We start from the raw sequence: 22,143 nt of genomic DNA, 5'->3' as shown, positions 1-22,143 counted from the left end.
ATCGGGCATAACAACCCTCTTCCAGGAAAGTCCCATCGATCAGAGGAGGAAAACGACGTGTCGATGCTGCTCCAGAGGGTCCGCTTGTGAGGGAACTCTTCAGGCGAGCGTATGAAGAACCTGTAAACAGAAACAATATGCCAAAAGGACTACTGGGCGCTGAAGGAAGCCCGGGGGCCGTAAAAGCCAACACTATATTATCAGGATAGCGACTCTTGGATCCGGAGACCGGCTCAGGCCTCGTGAGGCATACGTAGTGAGAGATCTGGCTGAGATCCTATTGATTCCTGTAGCGAGGGTCTGTTGAAGGGCTGACTCGGGCGCCGGTTGCGCCGGCGTTGAGGTGGTTCAACTCGATCCAGTGCCAGCCAGTCCGGGACCGGGAACGGGTCAATTTGCAAGAAACGAAATAAGGCCTCTAAGTCCGAGGAATGGCGCAGGATGAAGGAGGTATTATCTCTTCTGACTACCACGTGAAATGGGTGCCCCCATCTATAAGTGTCTCCAGCCGCTTTGATCTTGTCTAGCAGCGGGTGAAGTAGACGTCTCATATAAAGCGTCCGCGGCGAGACATCCGGATAGACCGCAACCCTGCCACCATCAACCGAAATCGGACCATGTCACCATGCTCCTCTGATAATCAAGTCCTTGTCCGAGTAGTAGTGCAAACGACACAGGACATCCCGCGGGTTTGAAGGGTCATTCGGACCGGGCCTAGAGACTCTGTGTACACGGTCCAAGAGAAATGTGGCTTCCAGGGGTCTGTTGGTAACTTTATTAAAGATGGTGGTGATTCTATTAGGGAGGTCGTCTCTGGGACATAAATGCGGGAGGCCTTTCAGACGAATATTATTTCTGCGGCCTCTATTTTCTTGATCATCCAGTTGAAGTGCAAGGGATTGCATATGTGTTCTGTTAGTAATGGCCGCCTGCTCCAGTATAAGAACTCTGCTATCAATGGCGGAAACCGCACTGTCAGTGGAAGTAATCCTGGTGTCCACCCTGTCTACCTCCTGTCTTAGGTCCGCGATGTCTTGTTGATGGGATTGCTCAATTCTGGTCACCAGGGAATCTAAGTCCTGTCTAGTAGGGAGTGCCTGTATTAGTTCCCTAAGTAAGTGTAAATCTGCATGCAGTGCAGGCTGCAGGGGGATGCCATCAGAACTTCCAGGCATGGGGACTGTGGCTGACGGCAGGGTAGACAGGGGGGTAGGAGGGGATACTGTCGGTACCTCATCACTGCTGGTCTCTGTAAACTAAGCAGGCATCAGTGGATCGTCTAGGTGTCCCTGCATGCAGGGTGCCATAGCCGTGTTCAGGCGGTCCTCCGCTCTCCATGTGGCTGCTGGCTGTGCAGCGGCCGCCATGACACTCAGAGCCCCGGGAGCGGCCAGCGGCGCTGAGAGGAATCGGTCCATGCTGACACTCCGTGTCTGCGATCGGGGTAAGGAGCGGGAGGGTGTAGCATTTTGGCCCCTACGCTTTCCGGGCATCTCCCGGTGTTCTGGACGGGCTTAGGCTGTAATCTGCAGCTCTGCTGCACGGAGCTCCCCCGAAGCGCGTGTTCACTCCGCCATGGCTAAGCCCCGCCCCTGGTGTCGGGTTTTTAATGAGGGCACATAAACTTATACTGGCGTACTATTGAGGGGGTATGCCAGTATGGAATTTTAGTGTAGTATTCTGTATGCCGTATTCCTCAACATAGTGCACGCTATTTCAGGAACATGGTGCAATTTTTGTTATGCTAAATTCCTTCATAAATAGGTGCGGATGAGCAGAGCTAACACGGGTGCATTTTTGTGCATTTAGATGGTAGTTGTATATTAGGTTTTGAAAAAAGACGTGGGCATTGGCCTGAAGGGCTCAAGAGACAAACTTCCACGCATTTAGGACCAGGGCAAATCAAAAGCAACAGTGCAAGGAATAAGTGCAGGGTACATCAAATATTTGGGGCACTGGCATTTGCATGTATGTGCAGCCAGTAAATAAGGTTTCTCTGCAGAATGGCAGAATGGCTCTACTCTACAGTCAGACAGGCGGTGTAGCGGTGACCTGGTTTGTCACAGGGAGGTCCTTCTGGCCAACATCTAAGACTGGATACACACACAGTGTTTACTCGCGCTTTCACATGCCCCCCCAAACAAAAATGCTGTTAAAGTTTTGTAGCATTATTAAGGTCAGTGACGTTTTTTTTTCAAAAGGGAGCTTGCTCTGAGTTTGGTGTTTTTTTTGGCGTTTTTTTCTACATAGAACTTCTCTAATAGAACTTCGAAAACACAAAAAAAAAAACGCGTGTGCAAAATGACACAAAATTAAAAACACCATCAAAAATGCATGAAAAAACTCCATAAAAATATATGTTACAAAAATTCTGGTGTTTTTTCATGCAGTTTAAACTCCAGACAAAAACCCTCAGTAAGGAGGCATTAGAGTTTTAAGAATAGTTCACACAGTTTTTTTGAAGGCAGAAAAAATCCGCCTCAAAAGTTCTTCAGGAATTTAAGGCTTTTTTTCCCTGCGTTTTTCACTGTTTTTTTTTGCCTGTGTCATTCACCAATGCAAGGACTCCATGCAAAAAAAGCTTCAAAATACTCTCAGAAACGAGTGCCACAGGTTTTTCCTGCCTCCCATTAATTTCAATGGGAGGTCAGAGGCAGAAACGGCGGGAAGAAAGAACATACCGCTATTGTTTTGCGCGAGCGATAACGAGACGCCAGGCAAAAAATGCCTCTGCCTCCCATTGAAGTTAATGAAGGGGCAATTTGGGACGTTTTTTTGGGCGGTGATTGTGACACCAAAAAGCTCTGTGTGAACTGACCCTTATAAATGAAGACATCATGTAAATGGAAATTAGTATAAGTAAAGCAATTACTGTACTTGCAAATATTGACCAAAATTTTGCGTAGATGTGTGAATTTGTGTTTTAAAAATAGAGTTTTCAATGATATTAGCAGCACTTTGGCACTTATAAGTTTTATACTTCAGTTTAACTTAACATTTTGGAACTCTGTATTTTGTCATGACCAGTTCTTCTGCGACAGAAAGATAAATGGGACCAATGTCTGCAACCAAAAAACCACATTACCTTTCACTGGTGTTGACATACTTTAAATCATTTCCCGAATAGTTTGTGAACTGAGATTTGAGTTTCTAAGGTAAATAAATGCAGAAATATGAAGCGTGCCAGCATATAAATGTCTCCTTTATCCTTTTTATGTTAATGCTTTTTTCTTGTGCAGCCTAGATATGTCTCCTGGCTCTCAGCCTGTTTCTTTGTCTCCTTTATATCTTTGCATTAATCTACATAATGAAAGGACTACAAATAAACATCAAACAGATATATCAAAGCTCACGTCCCTGTTCAAATGTCTGGTAGCAGAAACCACCTCAAGAAAATATGTCACTGCTGCTAAATAAATGTGTAGTTTCCAGACCACTGTTATTTTGGATATGTTTACTTGCATCTCAGAGATATTCCATTTAAAATCCACTAGCAGAAAACTGCAGGGATTTGCTAATTATACAGTGACATAGAAGACAGAAAACTGATATACCTTTTCTATAAAGTACACAAAATACTTAGCATAAGGGCTGATTCAGACGACCGTGGCGTTTTTGCGCATGCAAAACACGCAGCGTTTTGCCTGCGCAAAAGCCACTTACCTGCTCCGTGTGTCATCAGCATATGATGCGCGGCTGCGTGGTTTTCGTGCAGCCGCCATCATTATGACACGCCATTCGGATGTTTGTAAACAGAAAAGCACGTGGTGCTTTTCTGTTTACATTCATCCTTTTGACAGCTATTGCGCGAAACAGGCAGTTCGCACGGAAGTGCTTCCGTGCGACCTGCGTGGTTTTCACGCACCCATTGACTTTAATGGGTGCGTGATGTGCAAAATACGCGGAGATATTGAACGTGCCGCGCTTTTTACACAGCGGACAAACGCTGCGCAAAAAGCACGGACTGTCTGTACTGGCCCATAGACTTCTATTGGTCCATGCGTGCAGCGTGAAAACCACGCGACCTGCACGGACGCAATTCACGGTCGTCTGAATCAGCCCTAAAGCACTTTGCAAAGGCATTTGACACTGTCCCTCAGACGTCTAATGGGTAAATTAAAGAGGCTCTGTCACCAGATTCTCAAATCCCTATCTCCTATTGCATGTGATCGGCGCTGCAATGTAGATAACAGTAAAGTTTTTTTTTTTTAAAACGTTCATTTTTGGCCAAGTTATGAGCAATTTTATATATATGCAAATGAGCTTTGAAATGGACAACTGGGCGTGTTTGTTTTCGTATGTCCAACTGGGCGTGTATTGTGTTTTTAACTGGGCGTGTTTACGTGTATGACGCTGACCAATCAGTGACCAGTCAGCGTCATACACTCCTCTCCATTCATTTACACAGCACATAGTGTTCTTACTAGAATGATGTGCAGCCACATACACAAGTGTCCTGATAATGAATACACATGACCTCCAGCCTGGACGTCATGTGTATTCAGAATCCTGACACTTCTGAATGTTTTCCGTGAGATTCCAGCAAGCCGCGCGTAATCTCGCGAGATTATGAGGTAAACGATATTTTGTTTCCCTTGATGGAAATCTCACAGAAAAGATTCAGAAGTCTCAGGATTCTGAATACACATGACGTCCAGGCTGGAGGTCATGTGTATTCATTATCAGGACACTTGTGTATGTGGCTGCACATCTAGTAAGAACACTATGTGCTGTGTAAATGAATGGAGAGGAGTGTATGACGCTGACTGGTCACTGATTGGTCAGCGTCATACACGTAAATAAGTGGTGTACCCCAGGATTCAGTGCTGGGACCACTGTTATTCAACTTATTTATTAATGATATAGAGGATGGGATTAATAGCAATGTTTCTATTTTTGCAGCTGACACCAAGCTATGTAATATAGTTCAGTCTATGGAATATGTTCATATATTACAAGCCGATTTGGACACACTAAGTGTTTGGGCATCCACCTGGCAAGTGAGGTTTAATGTGGATAAATGTAAAGTTATGCATCTGGGTACCAATAATCTGCATGCATTATATGTTCTAGGGGAGCTACACTAGGGGAGTCACTTGTTGAGAAGGATCTGGGTGTACTTGTAGATCATAAACTAAATAACAGCATGCAGTGTCAATCAGCTGCTTCAAAGGCCAGCAAGATATTGTCGTGTATTAAAAGAGGCATGGACTCGCGGGACAGATTAGGAAAGATTAAAATAATTAAACCTATTTAGCCTTGAAAAAAGAAGACTAAGGGGGGACATGATTAACTTATATAAATATATGAATGGCACATACAAAAAATATGGTGAAATCCTGTTCCATGTAAAACCCCCTCAAAAAACAAGGGGGCACTCCCTCCGTCTGGAGAAAAAAAGGTTCAACCTGCAGAGGTGACAAGCCTTCTTTACTGTGAGAACGGTGAATCTATGGAATAGTCAACCGCAGGAGCTGGTCACAGCAGGGACAGTAGATGGCTTTAAAATAGGCTTAGATAATTTTCTAGAATGAAAAAATGTCAGCTCCTATGTCAATGTGTAGAATTCTTGTTTCATCCCTTCCCTTTCTCCCATCTCTTGGTTGAACTTGATGGACGTGTCTTTTTTCAACCGTACTATGTAAGCAACAGGAGACTAGTGTTTTCCCTTAAAATATGGTAATCTTGAACTGGCATTGAGAAATGTCAGAAGATAGCACTGGTGTGATGCCGAGAGCTGGACCCTCACTGAACACTAGAAGAGACACTATCGAGCATTCTGTCCCTTTAGCTCTGATATTGCCATATCTCTGAGTTTTGTAAACAGTGGTTAAATTGAAATCAATGGGACTATAATCCTAGCGCGGTACAAGACTTTTATTTTAGCAATAGGTGGGGGTCTATGAGACAGGACATGTGAAAAGGTAAACATACACTTTAAAGAGGTCATGTTTTTTTTTCAAACCTCCTACCTCCTCTTGTTCCTGGCATCCTCTCGATTCCAGGGCTGTCATTTTAATTTTTTTTGGCCCTCCCATTGAACGAAGGAGACTTCAACTCTCCTTAGTAGCCGCCTGCCACCTGCATCACTGTGACACTGTCCAATCAGAGTGGACAGCCTCACAGTGATGCAGAAGACCCGCTCTGATTGGAGAGCATCAAAGGAGAGATGAGGTCCAAGCGGAGCAGGGGCCATAGCGAGACAACGGGAGGGCCAAAACAAATAAAAATGACAGTACTGGAATCGAGAGGACGCCAGAAATAAGGTGATGTATGTGGTTTAAAAAAACAAAAACATGACCGGTCCTCTAAGTATTTTTGGAGCACTTACCAAGACCTGGTACTATTAGCTGCATTCACAAAAGTCTCAGGAACATAACCGTATTCTAGTCCCCCACTCAATGCCTAACTGTTTGGGTAATTGGCAATCCTGAGATACCCGCCCTTAAGGCCCTATTACACTAGCCGATTTTGGCCGGTGCAGCGAGTGCCGATCAACGAGACAGCTCGGCACTCGTTTGCTCCTGTCACAAGGAGCTATGGATGGGGATGAGTGGTCGTTACTCCGATCGCTCGTCCCTATACGTTATTATCATGTCGGCAGCGCATCTTCCTGTTTATACAGGGAGATGTGCTGCGACAACGATAATATTTTACTTTTTTATTTTTTACTTTTTTAGAACAATACGATCAGCAGATGAACAAGTATTTGCTTATTCATCTGCTGATAAGCTGCCAGGCAATGATCGGCAACGAGCGTTCTATGAACGATCGTTTGCCCGATAATTGCCCAGTGTAAAACCCCCTTAACTCTTCTTGCCTCCTGTCAATCCTAACACCGTTTCTCATATCAAATTCAAACTAAAGTCTATCGTCTATAAAATTTCTGCAGTCCACAAGCCATAAACAAACGGCTCTGTTCACATAATCTATGTCACAATTCTGGGTTAGAAATAACTTTGAATAAATTTGCCACAAATGCCAAGACATGCAATTTTTTTCTGCTCTTTTCCCAGAAGATATCTTCGTTATGCAAGAGATGAAAGGACCAGAAATATATCCCTTAGTACTCTAACTGGCAATCTCAAATAATAATATAAGGGACACCTTTTTGAAACCGAGAGTTTCCCATGTGAAATCATAATGTCCCAAGCCTGTGCTTTTTCTTCTGGCTTTCTGCATAATAAAATATTTACTAGAATTTGCCAGGACTATTGCATAGCAACAATCTTTAGAAACATTCGGTGACAACAGCAGATCTCCATTGCCCTATTTCATCTATTGTTGTCACAAAGATATCTTCTTGTTATCGTCCCTTTCCCTGTAGATAATATATTCCTATTGCTATACAAATTGGAAGAAAACTCTCTAATACGAAACATGACTAGGGATATCAGCCACGCCAGAGGCACCCATCTCTAGACAGCTGTTTCGCAGTTTTTGCTCCTCGTCAGTGCAGAGCAGGGCATGTTTCAAGACTCTTAATGGGTCGGACATTAACATAAGGGTAGCTACCTATAGGTGGCTCAATAGAGACAGTTTACTTCCTTCTGGAGAGCTAATTAACATTTTTCCCAGGGAACATTGCCTGTAAGAGTCCCTACACCAGCTTGATCTCTGCAATGAAAACCAGTAACCCCGAGTGTATTGCCATACAGTAATCTATGTCCCGTACTATAGCGGAACTCTCCCTCCTCCGAGCAGCACGTAGGTGCTGCCCTGTTATTTCCTACCTCCAAAAACAAGTGTGATTTAGCAATAGCAAAATGGCACCCAGACGCTGGTGTAGAATATTCAAATAAGCAATATAGATTTGTCCTGGGGAAATAACGAATAGTAACATTATGAATAGGTTACATAATGAGAGTGTAATTCATTTTTTTTTCATTCTGGTTTTCATTGTGTTTTCTTTACAACCACATTTTTATATACCTTCGTCTAATTCTCCAACTGTTTTCTGCTGAACACTGAAGCAACCGTTGTTAACAAGGCAGTCTTTTAATAAAGTGAGAAAGGCAGCCATTCAATGCTGCGCTAATAAGGCTGTCACCCAATCCATCAGATCGATCTGCATGTGAGAGACTGCCCTCTAGCAGGGAAGTAATGCATTTAAAATACTTCTAATGAGAAGAAAAGCTCAGGAATGACAATAACCAGTAAGCCGCCAGTCAGTACGTTCATCTATCAGAGAGACGCGGCGAGTCTGATGGTTTCTCCTGGGGGCTGTTCCACATTTTAGTAGTCATCTGATGGGTGACTCTAACTTCCGAACTAATCACAGATTTGTGTTTTTGAAATACAATATTTTAATTCTGCATCTGCTGTTTATGTTTTAATTCCACATCTATTATAATTGTTTGTTGAGTTTGTTGCAATAAATGAAAACCAATCTTCAGGAGAGCTGGTTGACAACAAATTTTTCTGCTCTCACAGAGACTGTCATCCAGCTTTTCTAGATCACTGACTGGCAAATCTCCCATCAATTATGCACTGATACATCCCCTGCTCCCATAGTGCACTAGAGGAAAGCTGAGTGACAACCCATGTAATGGCAGCCATCCTGGTTGTCACTCAGCTTTCCCAGAAATATATAGAACTAACAAATTGCTGTACAGATTTTTACAGATTCATGAATTTATATTTACAGGTATTTTTTATTTTTGTACTTTATAGGAAACTGTTCTTTAAAGCTCTGTTCACACTGCCTGGTCGGCAGATCCATCAGTGTTGACAGCAAAAATAGTGCAGCACGCAGAGCTATTCTTGCCGCCAAAATAACCACAATGCAACACTGTCGGACCCCATTGTAAGTTAATGGGGTCCATTTGACTGCTGTTGGGATACATCGTACGAAGGCTATCGCAGTGCGTCATGTGAACGAAGCCTAAGCCAACTATATCGGTACAAACCTCTTACTTACTCAAAGAGACATGATCATTCTACCACTCACTTGGCCACACATAAATTATACCAACTGACACAAATATTATAACATGACTGGCCAGCATTTCCTTTTGTTTTGTACTTCTGGCTTCTGATAATACTAGCGCATACATGATGGAGGAACTAAGAGACTGGAAACCATCGAAAAACTAACACTCCCCTGGCAGTAGCAAGAACCTGATTTCAAAATTAACTTGAAGGCATCCCAAATTATGTGACATTATCTGACAGCCTCATAGTTGCGGATAATGGTTTAGTTAATACTGTTGAAGCAACCTGGACAGCAAGTTAATCCTCCTAATCTAATAATATTGAAGAAGAAAAAAATAAGGCATAGTGGTAAAGGGTTGTAAGAGCAAAAGTCAAGTGCAATCCTGTTGACAAACATAGCGTTCTCTATGGATACAGCGTGTACAATGATCTCTGTGCGAGCTCCTCATCCATATAGACTGCTAAATTGGCACATATAGATAAAGTATGCACTGTCAGTGCCTACAGATGTGGCCCCTGATGGGACCTAATGTTAACCAGTATCATGTTACTAACTTAGAGCACAATTACTACTCCATTATATATCAAAATGTTTAAACTCCTTTAAAGGGACATTCAAGGTAAAACTGATACTGTGTTATGTCTAGTGCAGGCCTGAGTGGGTGGTGCATGACACAGATATTCTCTCTTTTGGGATCTTTCAATCCCTGTGTCATGCACCGCCCCTTGGGCCCTGCACTATGCATAACACAGTGTATCAATTGAGGCCACTCAAAATACCTTATGTCATTCCTTACAGAGAGATACAGTGCTTCAATAGTATATAGTCAAGTGCCAATCTGTACCAGGTAGCAATAAATCAAATATATTTGCCCAGAACTAAGCAATTACAAATACGTATGAATTATTTTTTTTAAAAACATCCCTGCCCCAAGACAGTGAATTACTTTTTATAGACGCTAGCTTGTGGTTCAGTGGTCCTATGTTATGAGTTAACACTCCAATGCTATGAGGATTACCATCACCGCCATCATTGTGATTCTCTAAAAGGAAAATTCAGACATAGCCAAGAACTACGAACAGGCTGGAAGTGTCTACATGAATATGTAGATATGTCTTCAACAAGACATTACATTCCTGCCTTCCCTCACGCACAGTGTCGGACTGGCCCACCAGATGACTGGAGGATCTTTTGGTGGGTCCAGGAAGCGAGGTGCTTTTATCCGGCAGTGGAGCAGAGAAACATTGTCTCCCTGGCTCGCTGCTTACTCTTGTAGGTTTGTACTCAGGCCTGCAGTCTATAAGGCGCTGGGAAAAATCCCTGCGCAGTCCAGCGTGATGACATCGCTGCATCACGCTGGCCTACACAAGGGTCCCGTCTTGGCGTCCTGAGGCTGTGGAGCAGCTCCGTCTCCCACGTGCACGGGGCTTGGTAAGTAAAATAAAAATTTGTGTTTGCTGGACTGTGTGGCACTATCTACAAGAGGGGGGCTGTGTGTGGCACTATCTAGAAGAGGACGTCTGTGTGTGGCACTGTCTACAAGAGGGGGCTGTGTGTGGCTCTCTCTATTCTGTTGTATGGTTGTTATGGAAACAGCCGAGCAGCTCTTGCCAGAGTTGGGACCTGCATCTATCAGACATTTTTGGCAGTTCCTGTGGATATGCCATAATTGTCTAAGAGGGGAAAACTCTTTTAAGTTAAATGGTATGCAAGCGTCCGTGTAGAGCTGGTGTCTAAGGCCTTATTCACACGGACATGGCCATTTTGCGCGCACAAAAAACACTGCGTTTTGTGGCGCAAAAGGTCCGTGTGGCATAAGCATATGGTGCGTGGCTGCGTGATTTTCACGCAGCTGGCATCATTATGACACTCTGGTTTTGTGTTTATAAACAGAAAAGCACGTGGTGCTTTTCTGTTTTCATTCATTTATTTTACTGCTGTAGCGCACATCAGTGTTTCCGTGTGCCGTGCGCGATTTGCACGCACCCATTAACTCCAATGGGTGCGTGCTGCGCGAAACTTGGCCAAATATAGGACATGTCGTGAGTTTTACGCAGCGCACATACGCTGCGTGAAATTCACTGACAGTCTGAATGGCCCCATTCATTAACATGTGAAAATCACGCGCGTAGCATGGACATATAACACGTTCGTGTGAATAAGGCCTTATACTATAAGGTCACTATATACTGGTAATATTGGTCTTTGGTTTACTACACACGTTTTACTACACAATTAGGAGTGGTTGCATTATTGCTATATAGCTGACGGGTGGGCCCCAAGAATTATGTCCACTCCAGTCCGACACTGCTCACGTATATGTCTTCCATCCTTTTAAGCTGCAAATACTAAAATGACTTTCAAATATTCTGGGTACCATGGTGAATTATCCAGCAATGGAGACTATTAAGACTAGTCTCTGATATAATGTATCTATATTAATAAGTCTCTCACTCATTAGGTGACCCAGTCTTTATTAAACAAAAAACAAATCAAAGTCATAGGTCATTTCTCAATGTAAGACTTTAAATGGTCGGTGTACTGACATATTATTTTATATTTGGCACAAACCAAATAAAGACGGAGGATGTATCCCACTGTATAGAAAATACAGTGGGATACGTCTCCATAACCCCCGGATAGAGCGCTACCTAAAGTGCTCTGGCCGGGATCTTTGGCCCTGGGGAAGCACATGACGTCACTGTCAATACATATATGGACAGTGATCTCAGGAGCTAGAATACTGGAGTCTCCGGACAGAGAATAGGAAGCTTTTATTGGGAAACTCCTTTGGTGCTGGAATTTTATTAACTTTTGAATTTCTATTTTGGGATTTTGTCTCCAATCAATCCGAGCACAAGCTGACTCCCCTGCCACATGGAATGGTGGGCTGACTACATCTGTTGTCTATTATTAAAATATAGCTTAACAAGGTGACTTTTTTTGAATCTAGGGTCTTTTTAGAATTACTTGGCAATGATCACACACACTGTACCTTCATATTCTGATGGGCAAACACACTGGTAGTCATTAACTAGATCTTTACACGATGCTCCATTCTGACATGGGGCTGACAAACACTCGTTGTATTCCTCCTCACAATACAATCCATGGTAACCTGCAGTGACAAAAACAAAAGTGCAACCACTTGTTAAAACAGGTAAGGAATCAGACAAACAGCCCAGTGTTACCAAACATTATAATTCAAAGCATACGAATATAGCTCACTCTATACAACTGCTGTAAAGCCCTGAGCATAAAAATAGAAAAATACTAAAAGAAAAACAGAGGAAAGTTCCTCTCCATTTAAAGCCACAGTAAGAGACCCATCCCCACAACTATGTGCAGCGTCGTACTGGCCCACCGAAGGATCCTCCGGTAGGCCCATGCACCGAGCTGCTACTCTGCGGCATTGGAGCAGAGAGCCATTGGCTCCCTGCCATGCTGCTTACTCTTGTAGGCCACAGGCTGTTTAAGGCCTGCTAGAGGACACAGAACACGTCGGGAGAACGTTGGCATCCCGGCAAGGTGACGTGATGACGTCACTGCGCTGTGCCACAGACAACAGTAGAGGACCTATCCACTAGTCGTGGGAATAAGGTCAGGTGAGTTTTTGCTTTTTAATTAGCGGAAATGGGAACCTAACTTTATGGGGCAAAAGGGGCCTAATAACTGCATCAGCTGTACAAAAAGGGCCTAACTACATAGGCAGCACAACGGGGGCCTAACAATTTTATAGGGATACACAGGGGGCCTAACTACTATAGGTGCAGCACAAAGGGGCCTAACAACTATAGGGGTGGCACAATCTGCCCAAACTACTATATGGAGGGCACATAGGGGGCCCAACTACTATATAGAAGAACAAACGTGGCCTAACTACTCTATTGGGGCACAAAGGGGACCTAACTAACATGGGGACACAAAGGGGATCTAACTACTATATGGGGACACAAAGGGGACCTAACTGCTATATAGGGGCACAAAGTCTTCCTAAGTACTGTATGGGGGACCAGAGGGGGCCTAACTACTATATGGGGGCACAAAGGGGACCTAACTACTATAGGGCGGTTCAAAGGGGACCTAACTTCTGTATAGGGACAAAAAGGTAGACATTGCTACTGTGTGGAAGCACATACAGAGGCATTCCTTTGTAGGGAACACAAAGGGTCACTATTACTGTGTGAAGAGTTCAAGAAAAACTTCAAGAAGTGTATGACTCTGATTGGTCAGCGTCATCCACTTCTCTTCACAATGCCCAGTTGGTCAAAAGTAAAAACACACCCAGTTGTCTATTAAGAAAGTCATTAACATAAATCTAAAATTGCTGTTAACTTGCTCAAAAATGATCGTTTTTCAAAATAAAAACCACTGTTGTCTACATTACAGCGCCAATCAGATTTAGTAGGAGACGGGGCACTTATAATCTGGTGACAGAGCCTCTGTAATCAACCTTTTGCACACAATTCTTAAAGACCCGAATCCTCTTTTGGGCATTCAAAACACGCACACACGCACATACGCACACACACGATTTAGCAGTAATGCATATTTATATTTAGTGGTTTAGGCTGCATTAGTGTTCGCAGTGTGCTGTCGCCATTCTTTTTCTGCTGTATATTTGCAGTCACAGGTGTTCTTGCACCTGTATACACATTTTATATCATTTTGTTGGAATGTGCAGTTCAAACTTTTGTATTGTTTATGTGATCCATATATGTGGGGTTAGTGACTGCCTCCATTTTTTGTTCTTGCACTCCTCCCATTCTGCCCTGGGTGATTTTAATGCTGGTTCCTACCATACCCAGATATATATGTAGGCTTAGTCCCAGTTCTGGGTGTATGTGCAGAGTAGGGACCCACCTTACAGAGGTCACCTTGTCATGGCAGGTGGGCAAACACTTTTTGATCAAAATGTGCACTAAGAACCCCCCTATTATAACTAGATTTAGCAGTAATGCATATTTATTTAGATTTAGTGGTTTAGGTTACATTGGTGTTCGCAGTGTGCTGTCGCCATTCTTTGTCCGATATATATATATATATATACATATATATACAGTGAAGGAAATAAGTATTTGATCCCTTGCTGATTTTGTAAGTTTGCCCACTGTCAAAGACATGAACAGTCTAGAATTTTTAGGCTAGGTTAATTTTACCAGTGAGAGATAGTTTATATTAAAAAAAAAACAGAAAATCACATAGTCAAAATTATATATATTTATTTACATTGTGCACAGAGAAATAAGTATTTGATCCCTTTGGCAAACAAGACTTAATACTTGGTGGCAAAACCCTTGTTGGCAAGCACAGCAGTCAGACATTTTTGTAGTTGATGATGAGGTTTGCACACATGTTAGATGGAATTTTTGCCCACTCCTCTTTGCAGATCATCTGTAAATCATTAAGATTTCGAGGCTGTCGCTTAGCAACTCGGATCTTCAGCTCCCTCCATAAGTTTTCGATGGGATTAAGGTCTGGAGACTGGCTAGGCCACTCCATGACCTTAATGGGCTTCTTTTTGAGCCAATCCTTTGTTGCCTTGGCTGTATGTTTCGGGTCATTGTCGTGCTAGAGCCATTTTTAATGTCCTGGTGGAGGGAAGGAGGTTGTCACTCAGGATTTGACGGTACATGGCTCCATCCATTCTCCCATTGATGCGGTGAAGTAGTCCTGTGCCCTTAGCAGAGAAACACCCCCAAAACATAATGTTTCCACCTCCATGCTTGACAGTGGGGACGGTGTTCTTTGGGTCATAGGCAGCATTTCTCTTCCTCCAAACACAGCGAGTTGGGTTAATGCCAAAGAGCTCAATTTTAGTCTCATCTGACCACAGCACCTTCTGCCAATCACTCTCAGAATCATCCAGATGATCATTTGCAAACTTCAGACGGGCCTGTACATGTGCCTTCTTGAGCAGGGGGACCTTGCGGGATCTGCAGGATTTTTCGTAGTTTTCGGCTGAGCTCTCACCTTCCCCAGGATCAAGGATATCCCACGAGGTGAGATTTTGCATGGAGCCCCAGATCGATGTCGATTGACAGTCATTTTGTATGTCTTCCATTTTCTTACTATTGCACCAACAGTTGTCACCTTCTCACCCAGCATCTTACTTATGGTTTTGTAGCCCATTCCAGCCTTGTGCAGGTCTATGATCTTGTCCCTGACATCCTTAGAAAGCTCTTTGGTCTTGCCCATGTTGTAGAGGTTAGAGTCAGACTGATTAATTGAGTCTGTGGACAGGAGTCTTTTATACAGGTGACCATGTAAGACAGCTGTCTTTAATGCAGGCACCAAGTTGATTTGGAGCGTGTAACTGGTCTGGAGGAGGCTGAACTTTTAATGGTTGGTAGGGGATCAAATACTTATTTCTCTGTGCACAATGCAAATAAATATATATAATTTTGACAATGTGATTTTCATTTTTTTTTTTAATATAATCTATCTCTCACTGGTAAAATTAACCAAGCCTAAAACTTCTAGACTGTTCATGACTTTGACAGTGGGCAAACTTACAAAATCAGCAAGGGATCAAATACGTATTTCCTTCACTGTACATACACATATATATAAAAGAGTAAGTGAAAAATACAATTTTATTTATTTCAGTTTACATAGTGCAATGTTTCAATCCCACGCTGGGATTTTTTTCAAGCGGTCTGATACATGACTCATGCAGGTTTTTAAGCCAAGTGGGTAATTAGCATAATTGCAAACACTTCAGTGTGAATATTGTACATAAATTAAAAACTGTATCAAGTATAGCCTATAGAAAAGTGACCAAAACATCAGTGCATCATATATTACATTATCATACATAAAATACATATATTGTGTTTCAAAAGATATAAACAGTAGAAAGTGCTTAATGCATCAGATGTTGAGGAACTTTAATCTGAATATGTAAAAGAATCCACGTTAAGGTCCTGTTTTGGTGCAGATTTTGACGCGGAAACCGCAAAAAAACAGGCAAAATCGCCCTCCATTGATTTCAATGGGAGGCAGGGGTGTTTTTTTCCGGAGTTTTAGCCGCTCGTGGGGGAAAAATAAAGAGGTATGTCCTTTCTTGCCACAGTTTCCGCCTCTGACTTCCCATTGAAATCAATGGGGGGCAGAAAACAGGCAAAAAACGCAGGGAAAACTGAGGCAAAAAAGCGCAGGCAGGTAAAAACTAGATTTTTTTTCTGCTTGTAAAAAACTCTGTGTGAATAGGGCCAAAAGCATCAGTGTCTTCTATCTAGGAGTAGGCATGTCCAAAGCCACTTGTATCATAATGAAGAGGTGAACATTCATTAATAAGTCATGTGAGCATCACATGACCAACGTGTCATAACAGGGAGTGGTAATTGTTCAGTGCTTGTCTGTGAGCAAAATTTTCCTCTTCTACCCTCATAGGTTTATGCACAGATCTGTTTTTACTTCTGCTTTTCTTACACCTCTACGCTCCCCTTCTACCCAACCCTACCCTCCTATCTCCTTCTCAACTTTACATGTTTGCCTGATGAGACATTGTTGTAGTAATGAAAAGCTTGACCTTTCATAAACAGAACATCATATTGACTAAATCAGATTGATGTTATTCCCTACTGGGGATTATTCATCACCACTTTCGACAGTTCTACTACACACCCATTATCTGTTTATTGGATGATGGACTGTCCTCATTACTCGGCCTTCTTTCCACCTTTTTGCGCACAACTTGGTTCCTTTACAGGAATTCTTATGTTTTTCCTTTCACTCTCATTTTTATTTATTCATTTGTTCTTATTTTGCATTTTAATTAAAAGTAAATAAAAATAAAACAAACGAAAAAAAAAAAGAAGAATACAATTGTACAATTCCCACATTAGTGTACTGATTTTCTTTTATACACCAAATGCTGAAGGTTATAATTTATTCAGGTATTGCTGTAAGGCTATCTAATGGTTTATTTATATTAAAAAAAGGTTATAATATGGACAAGATAATGGAGAAAGATGTTAGTAGGTTGAGTTGGGTCTTTTTACATTTATGGCGGTGTGGTCTAAATAAATGCTTGTCATAACAGCCTGTTTCCTCTCCTGTTAAGCCCTGCCAGAGGCGGACCTTAATAGTAGACCGTTAAAAATACAATACATACAATACACGAGTATTGCAGTGTATGGTACCAGCAAACTTTCTAACACTGTGCCAAATTTTTTATAAAAGTTTAAAGAAGCCCTATTTTCCCATTTTTTAGTATAAAATAATGTAAAAAAAAGTATTTGCATCCATTAAAGTCTAAACTATCAGAATGTAATGTTTTTTTTATCACACAAGATAAGAGCCATAAATAATTTAAAAAAATTGCTAAATTGCTGTTTTTGATCACCTCACCCCCCTCAAAAAAATGGAATAAAAAATTATCAAATATTTTTGATCTGTACCCCAAAATGGTACCAATATAAAACTGCAGCTTGCCCCACAAAAAAAACCCTCCAACTGCTCCATCGATGGAAAAATAAAAAAGTAATGGCTCTCAGAATTTGGCGACACAGTCCAATTTATTCTTTAACAAATGGTGAATGCCCGTTAAAATGAAACCCAAAAAACAATGGAGGAAATGCTGTATATTTTCCATTCCACCCCCACAAATTTTTTTCAAAGTTTCTCAGTGCACTAGATGGTACACAAAATGGTACCATTAGAAAATGCAACATGTCCAGCAAAAAAAATACAAGCCCTCATACGACTACATATGTCGACGGAAAGGTTTGGTACTTAAAGGGGTTTTCCCATCAGAGACACTTATGACATATCTGCAGGATATCCAAGAAAAGTAGTAGGACAACAGCACAGCCTGTTTGCCGTAAGATGTTTTGACAATAAAACCTTTTTGAAGACTTGGAGACGTGTGCTGTTGTCCTACTACTTTTCTTGGAATTCGCATTATGCCAGAGTGGGTTTGCCTGGCTTGACAGCGTGCACCGCACCGGACTCGGGACTTGTGCTGCTTCAAATTTTCTACTTTGGCTTAATATCTGCAGGATAAGTCATAAATGTCAGATAGATGCGGGTCCCATGTCTGGGTCCCAGATCTATCTCTAGAACAGGGGCCCCTAAACCCTGTTCTACCTTTGTCTGTTCTCGCTGACTCCCGGCCACTTCCAGGTTATATGGTCGGGAGTTACGGAAACAGCGTAACTCGCTGAGCTACGCTGTTTGCATAACTCCCATAGTAGTGAATCGCAGTTACGGAAGCAGTGTATCCGTCTGGAATTTTGAGGCAGATTTTGATCTGCCTGAACGCTGTCTGTCGCATTTTTTTGCGGCGTTTTTCGCTCACGGCCATTGAGCGCCACAGGCAAAAAACGCTGTCTCTGCCTCCCATTGATGTTAATGGGAGGTCAGAGACGTAAACGCCTGAAGATAGGGCATGTCGCTCTTTCCCGTTAGGCGACTTTTCCGCTTGCGGGAAAAAACGCCTCCGCCTCTCATTGAAATCAATGGGAGACATTTTCGGCCGTCTTCTGCCTCCTAAAAACTCTGTGTGAACATAGCCTACGAGGTTAAACAGAAGTGTATCTGAACTGCTCAAACCTTCAGAACAGCAGGTGTTACCTGCATTTTTGCACTGATAATTATTATTTCAGTAACTTTTTTGGAACAATGACATGTCATGTTCTATTTATCTTTTTGTAGATACACAATATGCATCCTGTAGAGGATATCACCCCTGAATGTTAGGGATAACCTCAGGATCGATTTATATGTGTCTTAAAAGGGGTATTCTTATCTCCCCCTTTCAGTTCCCCACCTAATATCACATGAATATTATAAATTAAACATATTACACCACTCCATAGTGAGCACTTACCCCCATGTCTCCATTACTTCAACACTTAGTCCCGCTCCTTGTTCCCCGGCCTTCCTGGTTCAGTGGGCGGCACAAAGTAATTACTGTACATAACGTTATCAGCAAGTGGTGCTGTGATGGATATCATAGCGTCGCTTGCTTCTGTGTGAGCACTCCCAATGCAGCAATGTATTACCTTGCAGCATAGAGACTATCACACAGTGGCCACAAAACATGGATAAGGCCAAATTCACACGAACGTGTCCGTTTTGCGTCCGTAAAAAAATGCAGCAATTTTCCTGCGTTGCAGTTCCGTGTGGCATCAGTGTGTATTTTGTGTGGCATCCGTTTTTTATGTCAGTGTTGGTGCACATTTTTTTATTTTTTATATTTATTTCTTTAGCAACTGGTGCGTGAATCATAGACAGCACACGGAAGAGTGTGCTGTCAGTGATTTTCACGCACCCAATGACTTCAATGGGTGCGGGATCCGCAGAAACGCACCAAAACAGGACATGCAGTGAGTTTCATGCAACGGAAACAAGCTGTGTGAACAATCACGCATGTCCGAATAGCCATGAGTTTCATTGGTCCGTGTGCTATCCGTTGTTTTCACGCACAGCACACGGGCGTATACAATGTTCGTCTGAATTAGGCCTTACAGAGATAACCGGGGTGGAGAGTAGGCGCCTTTATAAGTCTATATAAGCCTTTATAAGTGCTCTGATGTACTATTAGCGGCAGCTGACTAGGATGGCTCTCAGGCAACTTACTGCGCATGCCCCGGAGCTTTCCTGTTCACTTCTATTAGTGCAGGGAGGCGGCCATGCCGGGAGTTACAGCACATGATAAACAAAATTGCGCTCCCGATAACCCAGCCCAATACTTGGAAACAATCAATGCAGTATCATCCGCTGTAGGGCCACGGTGGTGGCCGTATAATTTGGAAATCGTGTAAAAGTGATAAAAGGGACCTGGACGAAATCATATCCAATATCTCCTAAACAGTGCAAAAAAAAGTCATTTTTAACTACAATTTATCACTTTACATAAGTGACACGTTTAAATTGGGTCATTGAAATAAGCATCTGCAGGGTGGGCCATTTATATGGATACACCTAAATAAAATGGGAATGGTTGGTGATATTAACTTCCTGTTTGTGGCACATTAGTATATGGGAGGGGGGAAACTTTTCAAGCTGGGTGTTGACCATGGCGGCCATTTTGAAGTTGGCCATTTTGTATCCAACTTTAGTTTTTTCAATGGGAAGAGGGTCATGTGACACATCAAACTTATCGAGAATTTCACAAGAAAAACAATGGTGTGCTTGGTTTTAACGTTACTTTATACTTTCATGAGTAATTTACAAGCTTCTCTTTGTTTACAGCAATTGACATGTCGCAGAGGTTAACACGTGAGGAGCGGATTAAAATTGTGTTGATGTCTGGTGAACGCAATACCCGGGTCATTGCAGCAGATTTCAATGCAAGACACCCTACGAGACCACCCATCTCCCATGCTACAGTTTGCAAACTGCTTGCCAAGTTTCGTGAAACTGGTTCAGTGTTGGATTTGCCCAAATGTGGACGCATGAAAACTGTCACTAATGAAGAAACATCAGTGGCTGTCCTAGCTTCATTCAGCAAGAGCCCACAGCGTAGCACTCACCGCATGTCACTGGAGAGTGGCATCAGTCCAACATCCCTTCGGCGGATATTAGCTACTCACAAATGGCACCCTTACAAACTCCAGCTGCTGCAGCATCTCAACGAGGAAGACCCAGATCGGCGCACTGAATTTGCAGAATGGGGAAAACAAAAATTGGAACAGGACCCTCAGTTTACACAGAACATTTTGTTCAGTGATGAGGCAAACTTTTATGTGAATGGTGAAGTTAACAAACAAAACCACCGCTATTGGTCTGACACTAACCCACTGACGGGTTCACACCTTGGATCCACCTGTTATCGACCACATCTAAGTTACAAACTTAGATGTGATCGATAATAGCTCAATCCTGCGTGTCAGAGACACACAGGACTCACTGACACTGAACCCGACCGTGTCACTGACCTGACAGATAAAGGATTCAGTGCAAGATACAGCTGCTCTGTATACAGAATACAAAGCAGCTGTATCTCAAAGAGTAAAAATAATTTTTAATAAAATGTATTTAGGAAGTTGCACCAATCACTGATAGACAATTTCATAAAAAAATAAAAAACAACTAAAAAAAAAGATTTCAAAGGTGTACATAGCCTACATTACTGGGTGCGCAGGCAAACTTCAGACTTCTGTCTTTCACGAGAATATTTAAGTCATTGTATTAGAAGTTAAAATATAAATTATGTACTTTCTATAAAAAGAAAACCACAACATGTCAGGCGCCTTTGAAAAGTTTATCAAGAATAATGTATGCGCCACTGAAACTGGATTTGTTCTCCATTGTGTTCACACTGTATGATGTATGCTAAATGCATGTTTTTTTCCAAAATAATATACTGTTTATTTGGGCCTCATTTATATCCTTTACTACAGTGGAGGCAGTTGTGTACACAGTAGAGGGAGGGACCCACAGCAAAGATCAAACTGGGCACCCCAATTATAGTGCAGGTTCTGGCCACCCAGGACAGAAGAGCCTGCTGTTTGTCTACCCACCATTTGCTTGGGCAAATTTACCATGTTGCTTGTTAACAATGGCGTTCATGTTGTACAAAAACAATAAAACATTTTTGTTTAACAAACAAAGCAGTTCCCCTAGAGAACGGAGTCCTGCACAGGTTCTCGCTACCTAATAGCAAGGGGATGGGACTAACCAGGACTGGGCCCTTCTCTCAGAGAGCCCCATAGCAGCCCCTGCCTCTATATATATGCCAGTAAGTGGAGGACTGAGACTTTGCAGAAAGCACAGGAAGAAACAGCATCAGAATTACTGGCTGCAACTGAAGGACAAAGAGTAGTAGCAGCAGCAGCAAAGTGTAGTACTTTCTAAGCCATGAATGAAACGTTAAAATGATATGGGAGCCTATTATTAGATAACTAGGCTAGGTCAAACATGGAAGCTTCAAAAAAGATCATAAGAAAAAGATTACTGGGCTGTTGCTATGGACCTGTGATACCAAACTCCAGGCAGTATGATATGACTACACCCTGCCTAGCAGAAAGAGCTCAAAGGTAGGCAGCATAGAAGAGACCAGCAGCAGATCAATGCAGAGCAGTAGAGAGAGCAAACTCAAGCCAAATGAAAGAGAAATCAGCGCCAGGATGAGAGACTGCAGAATACTTGGAGTAGAACTAGTGGGTTAAAGTTGCAAAAAAAAGTTTCAAACACAAAGAGGAGATGATTCTAGACTGAGAGCATGAATAAATGACAAACATGTAACATGAATACTG

General features: G+C 42.4%; 1 protein-coding gene across 1 annotated transcript in view; it reads right to left on the bottom strand.

Annotated features, from left to right (window-relative positions):
* The window catches only part of DNER (delta/notch like EGF repeat containing), a 259,501-nt gene that overhangs the window by 17,062 nt on the left and 220,296 nt on the right, over positions 1–22,143 (bottom strand). Inside the window, exon 9 of the mRNA XM_075861264.1 lies at positions 11,931–12,053. Within this exon, the coding sequence (XP_075717379.1) occupies positions 11,931–12,053 (123 nt within the window). The remainder of the gene's footprint in view (positions 1–11,930; positions 12,054–22,143) is intronic.

This window comes from Rhinoderma darwinii, chromosome 4, assembly GCF_050947455.1.
Source record: "Rhinoderma darwinii isolate aRhiDar2 chromosome 4, aRhiDar2.hap1, whole genome shotgun sequence".
NCBI lineage: Eukaryota > Metazoa > Chordata > Amphibia > Anura > Rhinodermatidae > Rhinoderma > Rhinoderma darwinii.
The sequence above is the reverse complement of the archived record's forward strand: the minus strand, read 5'-3'. Positions and strand labels throughout refer to the sequence as shown.